This window comes from Zosterops lateralis, assembly GCF_965231275.1.
Source record: "Zosterops lateralis genome assembly, chromosome: Z".
Lineage (NCBI taxonomy): Eukaryota > Metazoa > Chordata > Aves > Passeriformes > Zosteropidae > Zosterops > Zosterops lateralis.
The window spans coordinates 1,470,273-1,494,210 of NC_139800.1; the positions used below are offsets into that span (position 1 = coordinate 1,470,273).

At 39.9% G+C, this 23,938-nt stretch overlaps 1 protein-coding gene across 2 annotated transcripts in view; it reads left to right on the forward strand.

Moving 5' to 3' along the window:
* DYM (dymeclin) overlaps window positions 1–23,938 on the forward strand; it is a 212,691-nt gene that overhangs the window by 141,897 nt on the left and 46,856 nt on the right. For both annotated transcript variants that reach the window (XM_083882932.1, XM_083882931.1), the window contains one exon: window positions 3,373–3,475. In XM_083882932.1, coding sequence (XP_083739058.1) covers window positions 3,373–3,475 — 103 coding nt within the window. The remainder of the gene's footprint in view (window positions 1–3,372; window positions 3,476–23,938) is intronic.

Consider the following 23,938-nt stretch of genomic DNA (forward strand, 5'->3'; position numbering starts at 1 on the left):
TAGAGGGCTGTCGAGCTCCGTAGCCTGCCTGACAGTTGATGGAGAAGAGTGGATGAAAGAGGACAAATATTCCAGTAGAAAAATCCATATTCTTGTCAGCCTGTGCATGCTGCCCTCAGTGACCACATAATGCATGCATTTTTCTGTTTGATCTCAACTTTACTTCTAGTTGGGCAAAAATAGGTGTGTGATAAAGACACATGTGGGAAATTTGGGAGACAGTCTCAGATTCCACTTCTGGACCTTGTACCTTGTTATGAAGAGGGGAACAGCCTTGTTGTAAAGCGTTTTTGCTTTTTAAAAATTGCATTATTCATGCCTTGGAAGTCAAAATCAAGCCTAAAACCTTATAGACACTGGAGACGTGACTGCTGCAAAATCAAGCAGCTCCTTTAGAACGCAGCATTTGTTTGTGATGAAAGGTATTTATGAGCTAAACTTCCTAGAAATGCCTTTTGAGGATTGTAACTAACTCTGTGCTCAGACTTTAAAAATTAGTCTGATATTTATCAGGGTGGTTTTCAGAGTTAAAGACAGAGGCATAATAATAAGTAAATGACTTGGAATTGAAGTTTTGCACCAATTCAGGAGGCAACAGTACTTCCTAGGAAGATTCTCATCCATTAGTTAATCACAATATCTGGCCTTGATTTTTTTTTCTTCTGTGTTTAGCTGTACTGTTTTTGTGGAGCTCTTTGAGTTTGCAGTTCTATGCATTTTTATTATGAAAAATACAGCATGAAAAATCCTGCCACGTATCCTGCCTTTGTGCTTATCTAAGAAATGGTCCTTGGAGAAGGATAACTGATGCATGGAGGGTGTTGAGGGTTTTTAACCTGGATATCTGTGTTGTGGGCAGTGGTCCCACGAAGAGTTATCCCAGCATGGTGTGAAGGACATGAGTTCATGGCTGGAAAGCAGAACTTTGCAAGGAGAAAGACAACAAAAGCCTCTGCACTGCTGCTTTGGAACTAGAAATCAGCCACCAAGATCTTGCTTGTGCCATAAACTCTATTTATAATACACTTAATTATTAAAAATAAAACTTAAGGAATATATAAAGAAATAATTTATCCATTATTTTCCTTTCTGCCTTTCCCCAGTTCTCTACATTTCTGTTGGAATAAATAAATTTACTTTTTGCTATTCTGGTTCCTTGCAGAGTACCATTTTATGTTCATTTTCCTCCTCACATGCATTGAACACATTCACTTTCCAAAATCTTGATCCCACTTCTTTGTTTATATTTACATTTCCTTTATGGCCAAAATGCTTTATGTATTTCGGAGAAGAATCTGTCAGTTGGAAATCCTCTTTATTCCAAATTCTTCCTCTTTGTGAAATTATCTGTATTTTCTGGAGCAGACACCAGATTTAACATGGTTTTGCTACACCCCACCACAAGCATCGCCAGCTTGGTTTTAACTGATTATTTTGTCTCCACAGCACTAGATGGTGCTGATGACAGTATCTCTGAAATCTGAGTCTTCAAAGATACCCATGGTTGCAGAAATAGTGCTGCTGTTTCCTACCAAGGACCAGCTTGCAGATCCAGTTACTGATCTGAACAAAAGTTTCAGTCTGTGAATGCAATAACAGAAAATGGGAGGGGGGAAATGGCATAAAGCTACCAATATATCTTAATTTCTGTGTTGCTTCTCCCTCTTTTAACATGGAATGTTCTGGTGGTTTTGACTAATAGCTGTGAGTTACTATAACTAATTCCTCATGACTGTGAGGAGTGTTGGAAAAGCCTTTTCCTGAGGCTCTTGACTTGCAGTGGGGTGACAAGCCCTGGTACTCCAAAGAATCCACTCCTGCCATCTCCGAAGGATATAATATGAATGATACAGTACAAGTTAAAACAATTCAGGGGACTTCTGCCAATGCTGATCATCATTTCAGGAGGTAGAAGAGCCTTGCAAGCACATGCCTTCAAACTCTGATCCAGTTCCAAGAAATGGAGGATGTCCAGAATAGAATACTGAGGTAGATTTTGCCGCTTGTAGGTGAATTGTGTTCACACCATCACAGAATGGTTTGGGTTGGAAGGGACATTAAAGCTCTCCCCATTCCACCCCCTGCCATGGGCAGGGACACCTTCCACTATCCCAGGTTATCCAGCCTGGCCTGGGACGCTTTCAGGGATCCAGGGGCACCCACAGCTGCTCTGGGCACCCTTTGCCAGGGCCTCCCCCGTAACCCTTCTGGTGTGTGTTGATCAAGCTGCCCTTTCCACCCTCTAAAACACACATAGTCATCCTAGGAAAACCTGATAGGAATCCTGTAATGCTCCAAAAAGAAGTAAAGTCCAAATTATGTTTTCAAACGCAGAAAGCCTAAAAACATCTGACAACTAGCAAGAGCAAATGGCCTCAGATTGCACCAGAGTAGGTTTAGAATGGATATTAGGGAAAATATAACAACCCCGTGGAAAGGGTTGTTCTTCCACAGGCTGCCCAGGGCAGTGGTACAGACTCCATCCCTGGAGGGATTTAAAAGCTGTGTGGATGTGGCACCTGGGGACAGGGGTCAGTGGTGGCCTGGGTTGTGCTGGGGATAGGGTTGGGCTCAATGGTCTTAGAAGCTGTTCCAAGATGGGGATGGGTTTATCTGTGACTTGACAGCCGTGTTGGAGCTATCCAGGGCTTTAGAGGAGTGCCTCACTCCTTGCTGCTGCTGAGCATTAGCTGGTGGCCTTTGCCTACTGCTGCTGCTTCCACCATTCTCCTTGTAAATCAGGTTGCACCATCCTCTGTGGGTGTCACTGGCCATTTCCAGAATGTAAGAAAAATGTCTTTATTTCTTTGTATGTGTATAGACCTCAGATTTAATAGATTATTTATAAAGCTAAGGTAATCCTTTTTTCATTGACTTAGGCTAAAATAAATTTTGAAAATAATATATACTAGTAAAATGCAGTAACTTGGCCTTGAAATACCCAAAGCTTTTGTCATATACTCAGATTTCTCCTGTCTAAGCAATAGGCTATTAGAATGGATAATATATGGGATACTTAAGTGTATATTACAGTGTATTGCATGAGGTGCTGCACTTAAAAATTGCATTCTAGTGAACACAAACTATTTATGAACTAAAATTGCATGTATGCCATTCCTTCTGTGACAGTTTTACTTTTATGAATTTAATAATGAACATAAAATGTTCTTCAGATCATATATTGTATAGAATATTTCTGATCCAAACTCTGCTGTTACTTACCCAGATGTTAAATAAATAAATAAATGATACAACTACTGTACATTGCATTCTAAAAGTTTTGTGTAAATAATAACATTTCTTTCCTTACTGAAGACTCTTAACTATTTCAGGACATTATCATGAAGTTATTTTAATTTTTTTTCCCCCCAGTCTATTTTCTCTGTTGTCTAAAAAACACAACAAAGTGCTGGAGCAAGCCACGCAGTCCTTGAGAGGTTCCCTGGGTTCAAACGACTCTCCACTTCCTGATTATGTGAGTATCAAAACGAATGTTGTAATGGGTGCTTCGAAATTCAAGTCCTACATCCCTAAATCTGCAAAGAATTCTCTGAGTGTGGCAGCTGAGCAACCACCGACATCAAAATACAGGAACCTGTATGAATGATGTCATGTCTGAAACCTCTCTGAAAAACAAGAATTACACTTAGAAATGGCAGAACAAAACCACAGCTATGCAGAGGGAAGAGACTTACTGTCAACTCGTGCTTTCCAAGCCATTTGTAATTCACGATATTTAAATCACACAGTTGAAAACGGCAGTTTTAAGAACTGGGCTTTAGCTTCCACAGAGTCTTAAAATGCCTAAAAATGATTGAAAACAATTTCCAGTGAGCCTCTGGGGGAGAACTGGAGTCATGGGGCAAATTAGTATGTTCTGAATACATGGATACTTACAGTTCCCTTCAGCTTGCTGAGCCAATGCCCACAAGTAGGCAACAATTTTGTCTTTAATTGCACAGCTTGTTGGGAAATCTTTGCTTTGGGTGGAAGAAGGAGACGTCTTGAGAGGACTTGAATAATATCTTTGTACAGCTGAAGTATCTTTGGTCTGTACTCATTTGAACCCTCACTGCAGCATTGTGTGAAGGAAAGAAAATCAGTTGCTCAGGATTTTTGAGGATGAAAATGTATCAACTGTTTTATTTTCAGGGCTAATACATGATCCAGAATATGCCTGCCTGAGACTTTACATATCCTATTACTCTTAAGTATTTTTAAATATAAAAATACTTTAAAAGATAGTTTGATATAATAGTTTAATGAGTTAAATAAGGAAACAACATGATACACATGTCTGTGAAACACATAACATACGTATGAAGATATATATTTTAGGTTGTGTAGGAATAGAATGCTTGAAAAAATTTTATAGGTTTTGGACTTGTTTTAAACTTGGTGGATGTAAACAATGCTGCAGTTAAGGAAGGACCCAGGGAAGGGCTTTCAGTATGAAGTTGTCCCCTTACATACAGAGACAGCTGAGCAATGCAGCTGATAGAGCTGGGAAAGCTCCCTGGAGTTCAGCCAAGAGGCTTAGATACTTCTGTGAATTTTTTCTCTTTTTACTGTTGGTATGATTAGGGATGGAAGAAGGAAAGAGAGCACTTGGAAAGATTGTTGTAGAGGTGAGTAAATAAGTTCATGGCCTGTGTTTTGAAACAGTAAGTTAAACTATTAAGTGTGGCTTTCTGTTCCTTTCTTTTTCCTCTCCAAATTGCTCATGTTACAGCTCAGTCTGAAACATAGGCAGTTGACTAAAAAAAGTTGAGGCCAGATTTCATCACTTCAGCATATTCTGCTTCTGAAAGCCTGTGTTTATGTTGTGTGTAAGAACAAGGAGGAGTGTAGGAGCTGAGGGGACTGGAATGTCTGAAGTCCTGAAGCGTGTTCCATCTCTGGAGCTAAAAAAGGGGTGATTCCAATATTGCCTGCTCTGCACAGGTTTGTTCATTGAGAGGTGGAGGTTTGCCTAATAAGCAATTCTCTTTGCAGGTTCTGTTCAGACCAAATATGTATTTTCAAAATGCAATTCTCACTGTATTTTCACACACTCTAATTTATAAATTATTGATTTTCTTACTGTGCTCTGTAATCCAAAGGGGAATTTGCATGGAACCCAAATCCAAGGGTTAAATCATACATAAAAATATTCTAAGTGCTGCTTAAGATACTGTCCTAAATTCTGGGTGTTTGAACAGCTGTACTCTTTGTATTCTATTAAGTTTTTGACCCAATATACAGTCCCTAAGCTTATACTCACTGATGGTGGTAGGAATACACTGAGTTCTTCCTTTACCATGTTTCTTAATATTCTGCCATCAGGTCTGTGGTGTACCAGCAGAGCTGGGAACTGGAGTAAGGAACTGACCCTGTTGGCCTTGATATTGTTCTTGCTTTTCTGGTTTTTCTGTTTTTAAAAAGAGAAAAGAGCAAATGGTTTCATTTTTTGAGGCTGGATTGGCATCCAGGTCCTTTCCTGATAAACTCTCCTCAGTGTGGTGGGATTCAGGAGCAGGAGGAGAAGGCAGCAGGACAGAGACAACGACCCCCTGTCATTACTGCCTCAGAGACACTATTCTCTGTTAGACTAATTCTCATGCTGAGTAGTTTACTTGTTGTTTTCGTAAGCCATAATATTATTCATTGCTTTTGTAGCAGCATTGACGTGTTTTGAAATGCTACACTTTGATCCAACTGGAAATGGGAAGAGTCCACTTAGGTTTGCCTTTCTTGCTTTCTTCCATTCAGTGAAAGCACATTTTCCAATGTTTTTAGCAAACAAGAAAACTGGTAATAAAATAATTGAGATTTTTGCTTCTTTCAGTTCAAATCAAGACATATTACTTAAATAAACATATCAATGATTTTCTTGGTAATTTGATTACAGCCTAATGTAATTTATCAAATCAGAGGTACTTAACAACATAACTGGAGACGTGCTAACTTCTCTTGGGAAGTAGCACATCGGTTGTGTTGTTGGAGCTGCCATCTACCCCCCAAATTTTTTTTAAGGAACTCATTCTTTATGATTTTTGAGTGCTTCTCCTGCTTGTTAAACTACAGCTGATAAAAAGAGATTCTCATTAACTCTTTCTAGGGAAAGAGTGGATGGAGAAGAAGAAAGTAAATTTTGATTTTTGGCAAGTTTATGTCATTTTCTTGCTGATGAAAGAAAAAAAACAGTTTCCTTAATGCAAAAATTGAGAAAATTAAAAATCAAATTTAGGTGATTCAAATAGTTCAGGAGACATCATCACTTGAGTCTTACCTCCTAAATTTGGGATTTAAAAGAAAATTGTTCGAGCTAGATGAAGATTAAATATGTTAGGAAAAATTCTAAAAATAATCCCACTTAGTGGCAATATATTCAGTTATTTAATACATAGCATTGTAATTTAAGCAGCACTTCAGTGGTGGATGAAATTTGGGATAGAAATCTTGTAGTATAATATCAAACTTTTCATCTTAATAGATATGTTAATCAATATATGGAGAACTATCCTTTAATCTTCTGTCCAAAATCTGTTGGGTTTTGGAGTTATTTAGTACAAAAATAAAAGCATGTTAGCAATTCAAGGGGAAAAATGTAAAAAACACAGATGTACTGAGCACTGTGTGCGCATGTATATGTATAAAAATATGTGTTTTAATATATAATTGTATATATAAAGTCTGCAGTAGCAAAGCCTGGCAGCACTGGGAGAGTTCCCAATCAGAGCTGACTTTTCCTGACTCCTTCCCAATCCAGTAAATTTACCCACTGTGCAAAGCTGGCTCTCATGGAGGGCTGGAATTCTGCAAATGTTGATGAATTTTTCTCTCTTTGCATCTGGATGACAAGATTTCTGTATTATTTTCTTTTCCCCCTCAGTTTGTGCTCCATAATGGGCTAAACGAATTCTAATATTTAGATTCTTCTTTGATTTTCCCTGATTTATATGGTAAATAGAAAGCAGCTGTCTGTTTAACCATCTAACTCTTGAAACTCCTAGGCCCCTCAAGCGTCATCTGGAAGTAATGTAGCTTGTAAAACAAAGCTAAGAAGAAAAAGCAATGTTTGTTTTATGTGGGATGAATGACTTCAGTTGGGGTCCCTCTAATTTGGCCATTATGGGGGTTATTAAAAACCAGTATTACAAAAGTGGTTTCAACAAAAAAGAAATTGGGGGGGTGGGAGCTTATATCTTGTTATTACATTTGATTATATTCAAAACTCCAAGTACTTCATAAATAGTCCTTCATTTGAGTTCCCCCAAGAGAGAACCAGCCCAGTCTCCCCCCTGCACATCAATAGATGTAAAAAGGTTCCCCTGCGTCATTTACTTCCTATGAAGAAATTGTCTTTTATAATTAAGAGCTTTTTTTGTTAAGGGACATATTTATCTTAGAAATTTGAAATTGCTGAAGAGTAGGTAAAATCAGGTCCCTGAACTGCAGTATTTGCTGTATTTTAAATATAATGGAACAGATCTAAAGTCTATCAATGTTCTAGATTCAGTTACATGCAGAGTTCATTTTTAATCCAATATGTAGCAAACAAGTATTTCATTCACTATTGATGTGAGCAGTTTGACCTTTGAATAAATATTGTGATGTTTTGGGGGTTAGAACAAGACGGTCTGTGAGCCTTTCCAGCCCAAATCATTCTAGGATTATATCATTCTATGAATTACAGAGCCATTTGGAGTGGACAAGACATCTAAGTTCACCAGGTCCTATAATGTGTTCTGTGCTTGCCTATCTAATATGACATTAGGTGTCCTGCAGCTCTATCTGATTTTTTTTTAATTACCTAAAGAACAGTTTAATGCAAAGCTCTTCCATCACATAGAAGTGTTCTTCTATAAATGTGTGTTATCACGAAGAAATGGGAAGTCTTCCCCACAATCATATGATGACTCCAGTAATGATGCAGAAATTAAATTAAACCTACTTCCAAATAAACTGGTCTGCCATAATAGAGTTAGTGTGATGCAATTAATGTTGTTCAGCTGGTAGTCAGTGGTAACTGCTAAGAACACACAAAATATGTAGAACTGGATACGCTGTTGGCAGAATGAGAAGCTTTTGCCAAATTAAATCAAGACTCCTGACTGAGATATGTCCATATTTGTCAAATACTGGGGTGAGGAAAAAGGCTAAGGTAGTTTTGTTTTGTTGGGGGATTTTTTTTGTCATAATCTTTCTTTAAAATTCAGAAACCACCTACTTAATGTCCAGAGCACTGCCTAGGTCTCTTCAGTGATTTTTTCGTCTCATTTTTCTTCCATTTCAAAATGTCATCAAGAAACCCAGTAAGTTGTTTTTTTAGTGCCTTAGACACACATCATTAATGGTCTAAAAACTTCCATTTTTGTGTGTGAATTTTTAGTTTCTCATGTTGTCTAGAGGAATAAACTTAAGATGTGATTATACAAGAAAATTTTTATTAAGGTGTTGTTTACTGAAAGCATATGGTAAAGCAGTGTAGTACTGGGTGGGTTTTGTGTGGTATGTGGATTTTAGCTGTTTAAGTTGCACTTAATAGGCGACTCACCTTGTTTTGCCCTATAATACCTTCTTTTTGATTACTCTGACTTGATGGCTGATGAAGTAACGTATTCAATATCAGGTTATTCTTGGGTTTGCCTGTCTCCAGTATTGAGCAGAGGGCCTATAAATACTTTTTCTAAATATTAGTCATACCCTCCTCCAGATGAATTATATTTTATAGAATATTACTCCTACCTAATCCCCCTATTTTTATATCACAAAAAATAGCTATTTCAGAATAGACTGAAATAACCAACCTAACCCAAATCTAAAGCAAGTTTTTCTATTGAGTAATAGCTGAATTCTGCAGTTCTGTCTGAATTCGTAATCAGTTCTTTCCTTTAAATTAATTGAAACTTTAACGAGAAAATGCTGCATAAATTATCCTTAAACAGAAGAACTATCCTGAAGTCCTGTGAAAAAGATGATGGTGAAGTTTAGTCTGTTTAAACTTCTCTATATTACTATGAGGTACTAATAGTTATTTGCAGCTGGGTTTTGCATTGTTGTGTCTTTACAAACACATTGCTTGTGGTTGAAATATTTGTAGACAAATACATTGAAGAACATCAGGATGATGCTCTTCAAAAGGTGATGATCTTTCATCACCCAGGACTTCAGCAAAAGTGTTATTGGTGTTTGGTATTTGTGTTACATAGATGGTGTTAAGCCTTGTTTCACTTAGAAATTCTCATTATTCTGGAAAGTAAGGTTGAAAATTCATTTGTTTTGAAAGAACATTTACTGTGGTAGTAGCATCTTATGAACATCTGATGGAAAATCTTTCTTTCTTCAGGTTTATGAGGCAGGAGAACAAATAAGCAACAGAATTTTGACATTAGCAGTGCAAGCACCTGCTGAAGAAATTTCAAAATTCCTTGTTTTGCTTGTTAGAAACATTTGAAGTAAACCAAACATGAACATCATAATTTTTTACTCATTCTTTAATAGTTCTAGAGCTTTAGGACATTGTCATTATTTTGCAGTAGAGGGTATAAATTAAGCCATTTGTTCAAATTCTTTACTCAAACCCCATGGTTTTTGAGAAGACTGCTTAAACGAATATCCTTAGAAGATGATTAAACTGAAGAAGTTTTAAGAGCTTGTCTTATAAATGATCTTGGGGGTTCCTTTGCACCTCCATAAGGTGGATAATTTTGTATACTTATTTTTCTCCTGCACAGCTAATTGGGTTGCATTTGAGAAAACTAGAAGCCTGGGACTGCTGGGATTTTAGAAGGATCTTGGGTGTAGCTGTAGGTAGAAAATGTGATATATTATTAAGATAAAGCCCTCATAAGCCTTTCTATGAAACTGTTTATTACTGCCATGTAAGCCAACATTCATTTTATTCACACTAACGGCAAGTATTGAAGTGTTTGGATGAAAAAAGGAACAGTCCTGAACCCCAAAGCACCCTCTATGCTGATTTGGTCATTAGGTGCTTTTCCTGCTGCCTTTTTCATATGAGTGGGTTGTTCATAGTTTCTCAGAAACCAATTATTCACCTGGATGGTTCATCTTGGTCAGACGTTCACAGACAAACAGAACAACCTAATGCAGTAGCTCTCCAAAGAGTAGCATTTATTTTTATAACAGCAGTCTATTTCAACAATGCATTAAAACAATTTTCTAGTGTTCCTAACGCAAGGTTTTGATTGAAAAATGTAGTGCTTGAAAACCATAAGTATGTGACCATATGTTATAAACATCCCAGTAATTGTTTTTTTAAACATGCAGCCATATAAAGTAGAGGAAATGGATGAGGAAGAAAGTATGTACCAAACCTTTTAGGCTGTTTGGTACTAAATATCTAATTGGAATTGGAATTTCTATGCGCTGCTTTTTCTCTATGAGATATTGGTGGAACATGCTGTACCTTCCATTTCCAATTCTCCTCTTCATATTTTACAGGGATAATTACAGACAAACCAGTGAGGATTTTGTACATTTTTGGTTGTTGTTTAAAAAAAAGCCATCAATTTCTATCAAAGGGTACAAAGACGTTATTAAAAGAGTAAACGAACAAACATCTTTAGATTCCTTCAAAGACAAAGTAATAGAAATTAGGGTAAACCAAGACCCGGTGATTTTGAGAAACATGCTGTAAGAGGAAGATGGTGTGCTTCACAGTGGATAAAATAATGGAAGAAGTTATTCACCTGTGGAGATGCTGCTCAAATCTGTCTGAAACGTCCACACCTCGAATGCTGTGTCCAGCTCTGGGCCCCTCAGGACAGGAGGGGCTGGAGCATGTCCAGGGCAGGGAACGGAGCTGGGGAAGGGTCTGGAGCCCCAGGAGAGGCTGAGGGAGCTGGGGAAGGGTCTGGAGCCCCAGGAGAGGCTGAGGGAGCTGGGGAAGGGTCTGCAGCCCCAGGAGAGGCTGAGGGAGCTGGGGAAGGGTCTGGAGCCCCAGGAGAGGCTGAGGGAGCTGGGGAAGGGTCTGGAGCCCCAGGAGGGGCTGAGGGAGCTGGGGAAGGGTCTGGAGCCCCAGGAGAGGCTGAGGGAGCTGGGGAAGGGTCTGGAGCTCCAGGAGGGGCTGAGGGAGCTGGAAAGGGGCTGAGCCTGGAGAAAAGGAGGCTCAGGGGGGCCCTTGTGGCTCTGCACAAGTCCCTGACAGGAGGGGACAGCCGGGGGGCTCGGGCTGTGCTCGCAGGGAACAGGGACAGGAGGAGAGGGAATGGCCTCAGGCTGGGCCAGGGGAGGATGTTGGGGAAAAAATCCTTCATGGACAGGGCTTTTCAGCCCTGGCACAGCTGCTCAGGGAAGTGGTGAGTCCCCATCCCTGGAGGGGATTAAAAGCCGTGTGGATGAGACACTTGGGGATGTGGGTCAGTGGTGGCCTGGGCAGTGCTGGGGGAATGGTTGGACTCCATCTTGGATGTCCTTTTCAACCTAAACAATAATGTAGTTCTATGAGATATTGATACAGGACCATTTTCTACCTGTACAGAGCCACATTTATTCCAAGCTATGTCCATGTTACTGAAGCAAGTTAATCTCATCAATTTACAGCTTTTCTCCTTGGTGAGGTCTTGTCCCCCTGAGCAGCATTTCACAGTGTCATGCTGAGGGCAATTCTCCCACTGATGGCTGCTGTTAATATTACCTATAATGTTACGCAACTGCTGCTGATTGGCAGTGTGGGTGGCCAGGAGACTGAATGATGGGATGAAGGAAAGGAGAGTATTTTAAATGGAATGAGTCAACCATATTAAAAGACAGTCTTCGTATGAAGTGAATAAGAAAAAGGTTTGGAGAAGAAAAATTATTAATATAGACAGAAATTCAAAACCAAAAGTGGGTTTTGAGAAAGGGTTGGCTCCTCTCTGCTGCTCATATGAAGTATCACATGGAGCAAAATAAGCCACTTACTGAAAACTGATTTCCTCATCACCTAGCCTGAAAGCAGCATTAAAGAAATGTAGAAGGGAGAATTTACATTTTGTTTATCACCACTGACAGGAACAGATTCTTATTCTCTGTGAAATATCTTTCTGAAAAACCTTGCAGAAATTCTAGAGAATGTATTTAGAAGAAATAGAAATTTATAAGTCTGTTATTCTTTTTTATTTAATTGTATAGACGCCCTAATGTTTTTCACAGGTGTAATTGAAAAGATAAACTTTTAATTCTCTTTCATGTAATCAGCTATTTCTCCTAATTTTCTCATTTCTTTGTTGATTAGGAACTAAATTAATTAGTGGAATAAATTGAATATTTCATATGTTAAATCAGTCTTTATAAATAGGAATTCTTCCACAGAATTGGCAATTGTAGAAACAATAACCCAGAGTATGGACAAAACATAGCAATCCTTAAGAATCTCTGAGTTAGAGGCAGAGAACTAGAGGTGTTCAGCCTGGGGAAGAGAAGGCTCTGGGGAGACAAGCCTCTAATACATTGCCATTGTTTAATCCCCCTGTATTTGTTATCCCCAGCACTTTTGGGAGATGTCTGATTGCCTTCACTTCTCTGAAACAAAGTTGAAACACATAAGATACTTTTTTTTTTTTTTTTTTTTTTTTTTTTTTTTTTTTTTTTTGTTCCCCAATTGCCCTTCAGATATGTTACTGGAATGTGATGGAGCTCTTCCAGAGCTGCTCTTGTTCCCATTCAGGCTGGAGCCCAAGCTGTGTGAGCTGTGGCTCCCTACTGAATGACATATTCTCCAAAGACAGTGTGTTCCGATGCATTTTTTTGTTGCTATCGAGCTGGTACGGTGTGTACAGAGCCTGCTCCACTCCAGCATTTGTGTGTGTGCTAACCCAAACCCTTGACCTCAAAGATAATGTTGGCTAGTTACAAAAAACAGCCATCCTGTAATAGAGAAAATAAGATGTATTGTAACATTGCAGGTTCAATTTGCCTTATTCACTGCAATAGGACTAATTATCTGAAGTATATCTGTTCTCCCCAGATAAACTGAGGAGAAAATGGATGTTGCAGTTCCCAAAAGCAGGTCTTTCATCTACTCACCAGCAGATAATTTGTAGCACTCACTGAAAAATCAGATGCTTACACAATGCAGCCAAAAAAAGTTTTCTGAAAAAATAATGACAAGTTTTCCCATTCCAACACTAATCTTCTTTGATTTTGATAAATTGAGTCAATAGGAAGAGTCATGTTACATTCCCATGGGAAAAAAGCTTAATGGATTTTTTTCTGATACATAAAATTATTTTTCTGCAGTAAATTAGCCATCTTAACATGTGGTAGGTTAATTAAAGTTTATTAGAAAACTTATTGTAAATTATAGGTAACCAGTTCTAATCACAAACAGGATTTTGGTGAGGAGGAGTTGAGGGACTCTGGGATGGATGTACAACATATCCAGGTGCTTCACTGTCTTTCAGCAGTAATCTCTCATCCTGTCCCTCTCTGTCACTGCTGTGCTTTATGAAGCAGGTAACAAAAAATTAACTTTGGTCCCAAAATAGACAACACTTAATAAATACTCTGGGAAATTTTATTTAGTTGTATAATGCAGCTTTTACATATTTCTATCAAGAGCATTTTGCCTCAAAATTTGAGAAAATACCATCTGTTGCTCATAGTTCATTCTGGAACAAGTGCCTGTGTACATAGACTTCTGCAATTATTTTCTGTGAGTTTTGGGTTTTCCACATCTCAGTTAAAGGTTCATTTTTTGGCATTCAGGGCTGCAGCTGCTCTCTGCTTCCAGAATGTTCAGCAGAGCAGTGGTCAGCAACTTCTGTGTTTATCAGAACTGATGCAGTGTCTTTGTGTCCAAATGTCTTTCAAAAATAAGATGGAATGTAGTGAAAAGAGATTTAATCTAGAAGTTACCCCAATTATTTGGTTGTTTTGCTGTCAGTTCTCAGAAGGCTGTTTCTCATCTCCTTACAATTTCCACTTTATTCAGCTTGGGAGAGCAGTTCCTGAAATTTTATTATAGAGGTTTTTCAGGCCCAGGTTAATAGAATAAATAATACTTTTACTGGCAGGTAAGAGGAAAATAAAACCACTTTCTTATATTTTGTAATATTTTAGAAGAACTTATCTCCTTTATACTGAAATCACTTCAAAGCTCAATAATGTGATTTTTCTGATAGGCTTCACACGTCTTTGTTAAGCTATTCCCTTTAATTTTCAAAATATTTAACACCACTGAAAGAATGAATACAGTATATGTGCTGAGTGGTGTCATAAAGAATTACTTCTTTAACCATGCTGCTATCATTTAATGTATCATAAGAAATAAAAGCATTTTCCATGATTTATCTTCAGCTCTGGTATAAGATCATGGCTGTAAAGCAGCGTGTTCCTGCTCTCAGCACTTTGGGAATCTCGTGCCATAACCTCTTGTCATCTGTCTGCTATCTGGGACCTGACATTTTTTATCATGCACTGCAGCTGTTTAATACTGAACCATTGTAAAAACTTCACTGTGTGCACACTGTAACCTTCTATATGGATAGCAACAGGTTAAATCAACCTTTTTTGTAATTACTGTTTTTAAACAGGCCTAGTATTGTCATGAGGCAGTCAAGAGGGTTTTTTTTTCTGTTTTGTGGTGATTTTCTGTTGTGTTACCCACCTCAATTTCGTTTGCAGTGATTTTTGGCATTTGAGCAGAGCAGGAGTCTTGCTCTGTGGAAGCAGGGGCAGGGTGTGGCCTTAGAGGTAACACCATTCCCTTGCCTCCTTGGCATTCCCCGAACAGTAATGATGGATTCGTCTGCTCTGCCAAGCCCTTCTGACTTTCTTATGCTGCTCACAGAAATTTCAATAGCAATTTTCACCCTGAGGGCAGGAATACAGAATCTTTTGGCTGCTGGGTAGAGAGGAGCCCTGACTTTTCCCACTGACATCCTGTGTGTCATCAGGACCGGAAAATCTTCTGCTTGGATAGTATGGAAATTATGGAAACTCAATCCAGTCTCCGTTTGTATTGAGGATTTGGATTACACAGTCCTGTGTGTGAGGTTTTTTCTCTTAGAAAGGGTCAAAATTATTCAGATTGGTACTTGGAGTGTGAGAGAACAGTTCCAAGGCATGGATGGTTTGCTGTGTCATAACAAAGATGCTGAACCACGGGATCTGATCGGTGAGGAACCAGATGAGAACTTATGAATTCAGCTTCGGTGAAGTTGACAGCTTTAGTCAGGGATATTCAGCTTAAGTCACTATATATTCAGTTTGTTTGGATACCTTCTCAATTAAGATTGCCTAGACACTGAAGGTGGGTTTGTAAAGCCACAGAATTGTAGGATCATTTGCTTTGAAAAAGCCCTCTCAAGTTTGGGTTGGAAAAGTCATAGAGTCCAACCATTCCCCCAGCACTGCCAAGGCCACCACTGACCTATGCCCCAAAATGCCACATCTGCATGGCATTTAAATCCCTCTGAGGGGGGAACTTGACTCGGGGCAGCTGTGCCAGGGCTGGACAGACCTTTTATGAAAAAAATTTTCCCCCATATCCACCCTGACCCTCCCCTGGCCCAGCCTGAGGCCGTTCCCTCTCCTCCTGTCCCTGTTCCCTGGGAGCACAGCCCGACCCCCCCAGCTGTCTCCTCCTGTCAGGGACTTGTGCAGAGCCACAAGGTCCCCCCTGAGCCTCCTTTTCTCCAGGCTCAGCCCCTTCCCAGCTCCCTCAGCCTCTCCTGGGGCTCCAGACCCTTCCCCAGCTCCCTCAGCCTCTCCTGGGGCTCCAGACCCTTCCCCAGCTCCGTTCCCTGCCCTGAACACGCTCCAGCCCCTCGGTGTCTCTCTTGTCCTGAGGGGCCCAGAACTGACTCCAGGACTGGTATAAGCTGTAATAACTGAGTGATTTTGTCAAGTAACAGCAGGTGGTTCAAAGGAAATACCCTAGTAGTTATATATATACTTTTGCAGAGAGTGGTACTATTGTTATTGCTAAGTATAATATCAAGGATGAAGAATATATTTGGTAATATAGTTGGAGATGATGCTGGGGTGATAGGGTACTGGTGGATAAATTACATTCCTGCAACTGTAGTGTATTGTATGTAGTAAATTTGGGAAGTGTGAAGGAAAAATATGAAGAAAACTGTCTTAAACTGCTAATTGGTGGTTTTTTGTGGCCATTTGCAAGATATAATGTTTTGTCATCTTATTCTTCATGATAAAAATAATTTCTGTACTTCAGTTAACATCACATAGAATAAAAAGAATAAGAGCCCATTCCAAAGAACATTAAAATAAATAAAGGTGCTTAAATCTGGAGTTAACTATGAACTGAGACACAAAAATGAATGTCTGTGTAGCAATTGTATCTTCCTGCAAAATTGTTGAATTTGTTCCTTGTTGGAGAACCACTTACTTGCTTCAAAGAGGGTCATCAGAAATCATCACTAAGATATACTTGAGAGTCTACAGATTTCATTAGGTGTTATTTACATTACTGTTAATAATTACTTTCAGGTTTAATGCATAAATTAGAAACTTCATCTTATGTAAGACCTGCATTGCTTATGATGGGAGCCTACAAGGAATTGGAAAGGGACTTCTTACAAGAGAATGGAGTCACAGGACAAGGGGGAATGGCTTCCCAGTGCCAGAGGGCAGGAATAGATGGAATAGTGTGGAAGGAATTGGTGGCTGTGAGGGTGGGGAGGCCCTGGCACAGGGTGCCCAGAGCAGCTGTGGCTGCCCCTGGATCCCTGGCAGTGTCCAAGGCCAGGCTGGACAGGGCTTGGAGCAGCCTGGGATGGTGGAAATTGTTCCTGCCCATGGCTCTCTCCCTTCCAACCCAAACCATCCAGTGATGGTTATCATTCCATAATTATCAAAGTTTCAGTTCTTGTAGCTCTGTAACTTATTGCCGTGTAACTTTTCCAAGCAGTTTTGATGGTGACATTTTGTAGCCCAGCTGATTGTGTAGGGCTGGAATCAGAAACTTTTTCTGTCTTTAAAGTCCTTGAACTCTCCTCAAGGTAGATTGGTTCTGTTAATTAAAGATCATGAGGATCTATTTACCCCATCCTGATACCCCAGTATCATGATGACCTATTTACCTTGGTGAAGTTGGGGTTGCATATGGGACTTGTTCTTTCTTGTTCTACCAGTCAAACTAAACAAAATCTTCCCATACCTCCAGGGAATACTGCTTAGTTTCATGGAGAAATGGAGAAATATTCATCTCCTTACAACAGCAAGAAAACCTCATTAGTATTTCAAGCACAATATGACTAAACAGAAATTCACAATTTTAAATTTCCTAGGAGGACTGTTGTCATCTTCTAGTAGCATTTGCTTCCCAGGTTTTGTGGGATCTTGGACAGTGATTGGGTTCAGTTTTACTAAATACTGTTTGCATTCTGTTGTCAGTATTGTGCGTGGTTTGGAAATACTGTCTCGGGAGTGTTTGAGTTCCCAGCTGGTGACTGTCAGGTATTTTGGGCATTGTGGTGGATCCCCTTGTGCTGGAGCTTCTTGGTGGGCTTAGACCAGACTCTGAAGCTTCACCTTGACTAAATGTCTTCCTGAGTAATTTACTTTTTCTAAGCTAGCTGGGGTAAAAATCAGTTTATTTGATTTGATTCATGGGGAGGCTTGGACCAGCCTGGTGTAGTAGAAGGTTTCCCTCCCAATAAACCTTCCAAACCAAACTATTTTAGGATTCTGTCATTCTGGAAGTTGCAAAATCCTCAGTGAACAGGACTAAGAGAGTGAAGCATCACTAAGTATCAGTAAAGCACTGAGGGAATCTGAGCAATTTTGTAGTAGTTTTTTATTTATTCTGGAGCCTGACTTGGAAGGAGTTGGAGGATAAATTAGAATACTTCAAAGTGAAGTGGTTTAGGATTGGAATTTCAAAGACAGGAAGGGCGTAGATGGAAGAAGAGATGAAGGTGAAGGGGTGACCAGGAGATGAGCTGTGGATTAGCTGTTGGTCAGCTGGATAATAAACATGATATGGTGAAGTCTTCTAAGGAGTAACAATGAAGCATCTGCACCTTCCCTGGGTTATATCCGTGTCCTCAGCAATGGCTCATTATTTCCTGGGCCAGTGCAAGCTGGGAAAACAGGCTTTTGGAGCATGAAAGCAGTTGGAATTGCTGCCTTGGCAGGTGTTCTGTGTGTTTTCCATGTTCCTGGGCCTTTCCCCTCTGGGACAGGACACACTGTGGCATTTCCTCTGGTGTAGCCTTGTTGTGTGGGCTGTGATGGGTGTTGGCATTGGGATAGGGGCTGGAAATATCATAAATGAGGCCGAAAATCTGGAATTAGGAAAAAAATTGGCCAATCGTTTATTGTAACAAAAGGACTATTGGAACAGCAAAAGGGTCAGGCTAGTCCCGAACCCTTTACAACAAACCAGAGTAACAAACTTCATATGGTACAGATACTTCCCCCTTTAGGCAACAGTGTCCCTCAGAGAAAAAGAGCTCCCTCCCCCTGTCAGCCCCTTTTATCTTCTCCCTTCTTCCCATGATTGGTGGAGTTTGGATCCTCGAGATGATTGGCTCGTTTCCCGGGGTTCTATTGGTCCTGAGCAGGAGCTTCTCTGGACCAATCATTTTTTCCCGCCTTTGAGTGATTGGTCAGTTGTGTCCACCAATCACTGACCCGGAGCGATGTCCTGATTCGGATCCTGCTGTGGGAGAAGAAGGATCCCTTCTTTCTTCTCTCTCTCTCTGGTGACAGCCTGGCAAATACTCTAACAACTCTTTAACTGTAACTTCTTACACTTACCGACAATTTATACAAACTTGCAATCACTACACAAATTTATAGTAACAATTCGTACAAAGCTACAGATGGAAATAACACTTATGAGATACATAAACATTTGTGACAGACACATACAAAGTTGCACACAGAAATGGGAACTTATAAGATACTTATCTATACACTTATAACTAAAACGTCTAAGTTTAAAGGTTTATAACAGGAAATGCCATGTTTCTCGTGGGAAATGTGTTCCTGCATGAGGTGGCTGAAAACCTGCACTCTCAGCTTGCCAGTCACTCGAGAAGGCAGAGGAGGAGTTTATGGACAGTTTATTTAGCAAAAGTCTGGCAACAAACTTTTTGCTGGTGTGACAGCCCTGCTCTCATGTCTAAGCAGTGATCAGAGATGCCAGGGTTAATTCTTGAGGTTATAATCACAATAGGCTCTGCGTTTTTTCACGTGATACCCACTTTACCAAAAGTTGTCTGAGCTTGACATAGAACAGCCAAAGAGTATTGCCAGTAAAGGAGATAAAGATAAGATTCTGGTCACCAAAGGCTTGGCTTTGAAGTTGCTTTGCTCACTGAGGGTAAGAACAGCTTTCTTGTGAGCTTCCTTCATTCCTCTCTGTTCTTCCACTCCTTTGGCAGGGTGAGTTTATTTTGTTGAAGGTTTTATTTTCTGCTGAAAGTGCAGGAAATTCAGACAGCTCTCTTGGAAGCTCCCCAAAGCTAATACAAACAAGATACATATGCTTCTCTTAAACTAACTAAAAATAAAGTAAATTATTTGAAAATATTTAACTATAGATATTCCCCTACAACTGCAAAAGGGAAATTTGCATCACTACAATTGTGGATGCTGATGAATGGTGTTATCAAGGTGTAATTCTCTGGAGTGTCTACTGTCTATTCCTCACAAAAGATTGAGGAGTACCACCCTGAAGTCTGGAATAGCTGTCTTTACAGACAGAAGTAGTAACTACTGAATGTCCAAAAAGCATAATTCACTGAAGTGCTCTTTAGCATGTACAAAGCCAGATGAAAAAAAAAAAGTGATGTAAGATGAACTGAAACTGTCTGTTTAGCTATACTTTGTGTGGCTGCAGCTTATGGATCTGAAGCAGTTTACCAAATTTTTCCTGCCGGTTTCTCCCTAGTAAAAAAAAATTGCAGAACTTGTCTGTTTGGGGTTAATTTGACATTCTTAGTCCTTTTGATATCTGTTAATTGTGCAGGGTATGTGTGCTTTTTTTTCCTCATTGCTGACAAAATTGCCTTTATAGTCATATCTGCGTCATGAAGGAAGTAGTTGTTTATGACTATAATTTTTTATAATTTATGTTCGCAAATTGTTGAATCTCACTGAAAATATTACAGATGAAGAGCTACAGTGAGTCATCACGGACAGGGGCTCAGCATGGGGAACAGCCATAATTACAGTTGCCTGTGCAACCTCCACCCTCACCTTTTCTCTATTCCTGCATCCGTATGGAGCCTTCAGCCTCATCTCTGGAGATGATGGGTGGTCCCAGAGTGTGGATGCAGCAACACAGACACGGTGCAGCCCTCCCTGACATTCCTAAAGAGGGATTCCAGTACCTCCAAGAGAGCTGCAGAGGGACTGGGGATAAGGCATGGAGTGGGAATGGCTTCCCAGGGCCAGAGGGCAGGGCCAGATGGGATGTGGGGCAGGAATTGGTGGCTGTGAGGGTGGGGAGGCCCTGGCACAGGGTGCCCAGAGCAGCTGTGGCTGCCCCTGGATCCCTGGCAGTGTCCAAGGCCAGGCTGGACAGGGCTTGGAGCAGCCTGGGACAGTGGAAGGTGTCCCTGCCTGTGTCAGGGTGTAGTTTGGGATGAACTTTAAGGTCCCTTCCCACCCAAACCATCCTGGGATTTTCTGAGTTAGAAAGAGAGGCAAAGGGAGCAGAATGTCCTTAAGGGGTCACTCAGAACTAGCAAGGAGAGTGGTAAGTCCAAGATGGTTTTCCTTCTGTGGATTGTGGAGTTCCTGGGAAGGAAACTATTACATCACGTCCAGCTATTTCAAGTAGCTGCTTCACAGCTTTTGCACAGCGTGTGCACTCCTGGCTCTGCTGGAGAGGGACCAGCAGCGTTGGTCAGAATGAGCTAAAGCCATCAAGCTTTGACACAAAGCAACTTGCACTTTTAAAAATTCAAATGTCAAAGCATTTTATTACTGGCAGCAAGTTCCCACTCACTAAAAGCCATTCATTGTCACAAGCAGTTAAGATTAGAATTGTGTTTGGACACGGTTTTTTTGTCAGCCTGCATTTCCATCAAGTGTTTCTTTTGCAATTACATGTGACATTTCCACTTCATTTCGTCAGGTTTCTTTGAATTAAGACTTCAGCACAGTGTGTTGTCCTGTTGTTTTCTTTTACCCTATTTACATTGTGCAGTTGTAGCACACTCCCTCACCAATCCCTGCTCAGGTTTTGCTTTTTTTAGGCAGATAAGCTTCTTCCTGCTTATTGTGCTAACTATATAATTAGCAGTTATTTAGCTGAAAGTATAATTTAGCTGGAAAATTGCTGTGATGTGAATGCACAGTGAGAAATGTGGCTTTTTTTAGTATACACAAGTGACCTGGGTGTCTGTGCCCATTGTCATATGGCGCATAACACCATTCATGTGGATCTTGCCACAAAGGAAAAGTTGCTCTGTTGGATCTCCAATTTTTAAAAAAGTTAGGAAGTAGACCTCTTTAGTCTTACAATTATTCATTGCTTTGGATTGGGGTTTACTGTACCTCCAGATAAAAGGGAGGAAAACCAAATCATTGCATTTAAGCGAATTTCAGCTTGCAATAAAAAAAAAATACATAATCATGTCTGTAATACATAATCTGAAGTATGTAATTATCATGTGGACATGATATGAGGCTTAAGTTTGTTCACTGGTGCTCCTTAGAATCATGGAATAGAATCCCTGAATGGTTTGAGTTGGAAGGAACCTTAAAGCTGATCTTGTCCCACCCCTGCCATGGGCAGGAACATCTTCCACTATCCCAGGGTCCTGTCCAACCTGGCCTTTGGATACTTCCATGGGTGGAGCAACCACAGCTTCTCTGAGAAACCAGTGTGCAGCATATCTTCCTAGGTTAATGATCAAAAATGCCAAATATCATTCAGAAATCTGTGACCATCCGTGCTGTGCAATAGCTTGGGTACCAGTCTGGAAAATGGCAGTGCTTGACTTCCAGCCTGGACTCAGGACTGAAGGTCAAAAAATGGGCTGATCAAGGAGCTGGTTTCATCATGGAAGAGAAACTCATGCCCACCTTTGTTTATTGATGCCATTTCATAGCATCACAAGTCACCAAAATTCTGATTTTTCAACCAGCTATTATTTTCCATATAAACTAACTTTGGAGGAAGGAAAACAGAAAACTGAACAATTTGGTCTCTGTTTATATCAGACTGTACAAACCACGAGGGATGGTTATGCAACATCAAGCTGAATTACACAAGACATGCCTCCCTTTATCTCCTCAGAAGTGGTAACATTTAGAGGGTGGAGATTTGCATTCATTCATGATAGAACTTTTTAAATCAGTTTTTTATAGTCACAATAATTAAAATAAATTCAGTATCAATTTGAATTAAAAGGATGAGCACTCAGAATGTTCCATTGTGAGAACCAGGAGATGGGGCACCATAAATTAAACACGTTTTTGGTGACACTGAGTTTTTGCATCCTCTGCTGACAGTGATTTGGTTTTTTGATGGGTAAATATGTCTGTAAGGAACTGAACTGTGAGCAAATGCCTGGGGTTTCGTGGTTAGGCTGCTTGACTTCTCCTGATATTTAAAAGCCATATACTTTTCAAGTGGTTTTACACATCAGGATGTAAGTATTGAGTTCTGTGGAAGTGTTTGCCCAGGAGGATACCATGCTAATTATTAATTGTATTGCAGTAAAGAAAGAAACAATATTCCAGGATGGTCAGATCCAGGAACATCCAACTCTGCCCATCATTTTCCTTGGCTTTGAACTTTTGTGTGTTCCTTGATAGTGTTTATCAAACTCAAATTGTTTTTCCCCAGATAATGTTCTCATTCATTGTGTTTTCCCTTGCATCCTCTCAGTTTATTTCCATTCTCTTTTCTCTGGCATGATTACTTGTTTTTTCCTTTTAACAAAAGACTACCCAGACATGTATCAGGCTGTTTTTTAGGTGTCACTGCCTTGTTTATCCCTTATACATCTAGAACATGACCAAACATCCGTCGTTTTGCCTTAAAAGTTAGAATCTGCAAAAAAGCACCACATTTAATTTCTCTTCTGAGAAGGAACATTAGATGACTACCTAGAATTACCCACAGTAAATTGAGGGCTGTGCCTACATTCCCATCCCCTTTGCAGCCATGATTTCAATCTTACACTGTTGGTGCCAAGTTTTTAGCTGCCACTTTCATTTTTAATGATGATTATAATAATTTAAATGGGAATAAACCAAAAAAAATAGGTGAGGGAGGACTGGTGCACGTTGATGTTGACAAAGGCATTGTCTGAGCCCTGTTTTTTAAAGGAATATTGTGGTAATCCTAAATGTGAGTGCCACACTGAATTTATCAGTTATAAGCAACAGGAAACTTCTAACTCCTCTCCTTTAAAAGTACTGTTCAATAGATTGAAGCGTGTCTACGTTTCACAAATCAATGTCTGGCTTTACTTTCCATATAACAGCTAATCCAGTTTAAAAAAAAAAAGGTTTTACGAAGCTGCTGAGGATGATGTGTTAGTCCTTGCCTTGGCCACACACATTCAGCGTTTCAGCTGTGTTCAGCTGCTCTGAAAGTAATACACAGGGTGATAAACTGCAACAACAAAATGTTAATGTGACTTTATTTATACCTGTCTTGATACCATGTCTGGATGCAGTGGGGCTGTGGCTTGATACTGATGATACAAAGCAACAAAACCACATGGCATTTTATCAGCATTTCTCCACTGCCTCATCCAAATGCTGACCTTGGATTTATGCTTGTTTTTTCCTTTGTTTTGAAAACTTTTCAACCCTTAGGAATGATTCAATCTCTAATTATAGGAGCAGACAGTTCTCCTGATATGTGTGTGCAATACAGGGATTCAGTGCCACTTCTCTGTCTTTTATGGAGATCGTTCTTCTTATAAATTCTTTTTTGTGTGTCAGTTGTGAGTAAAATCTTCACTATGTCTCCTGTTTTTCTTCATGGGGGTCCCAGATGTTGCACCTG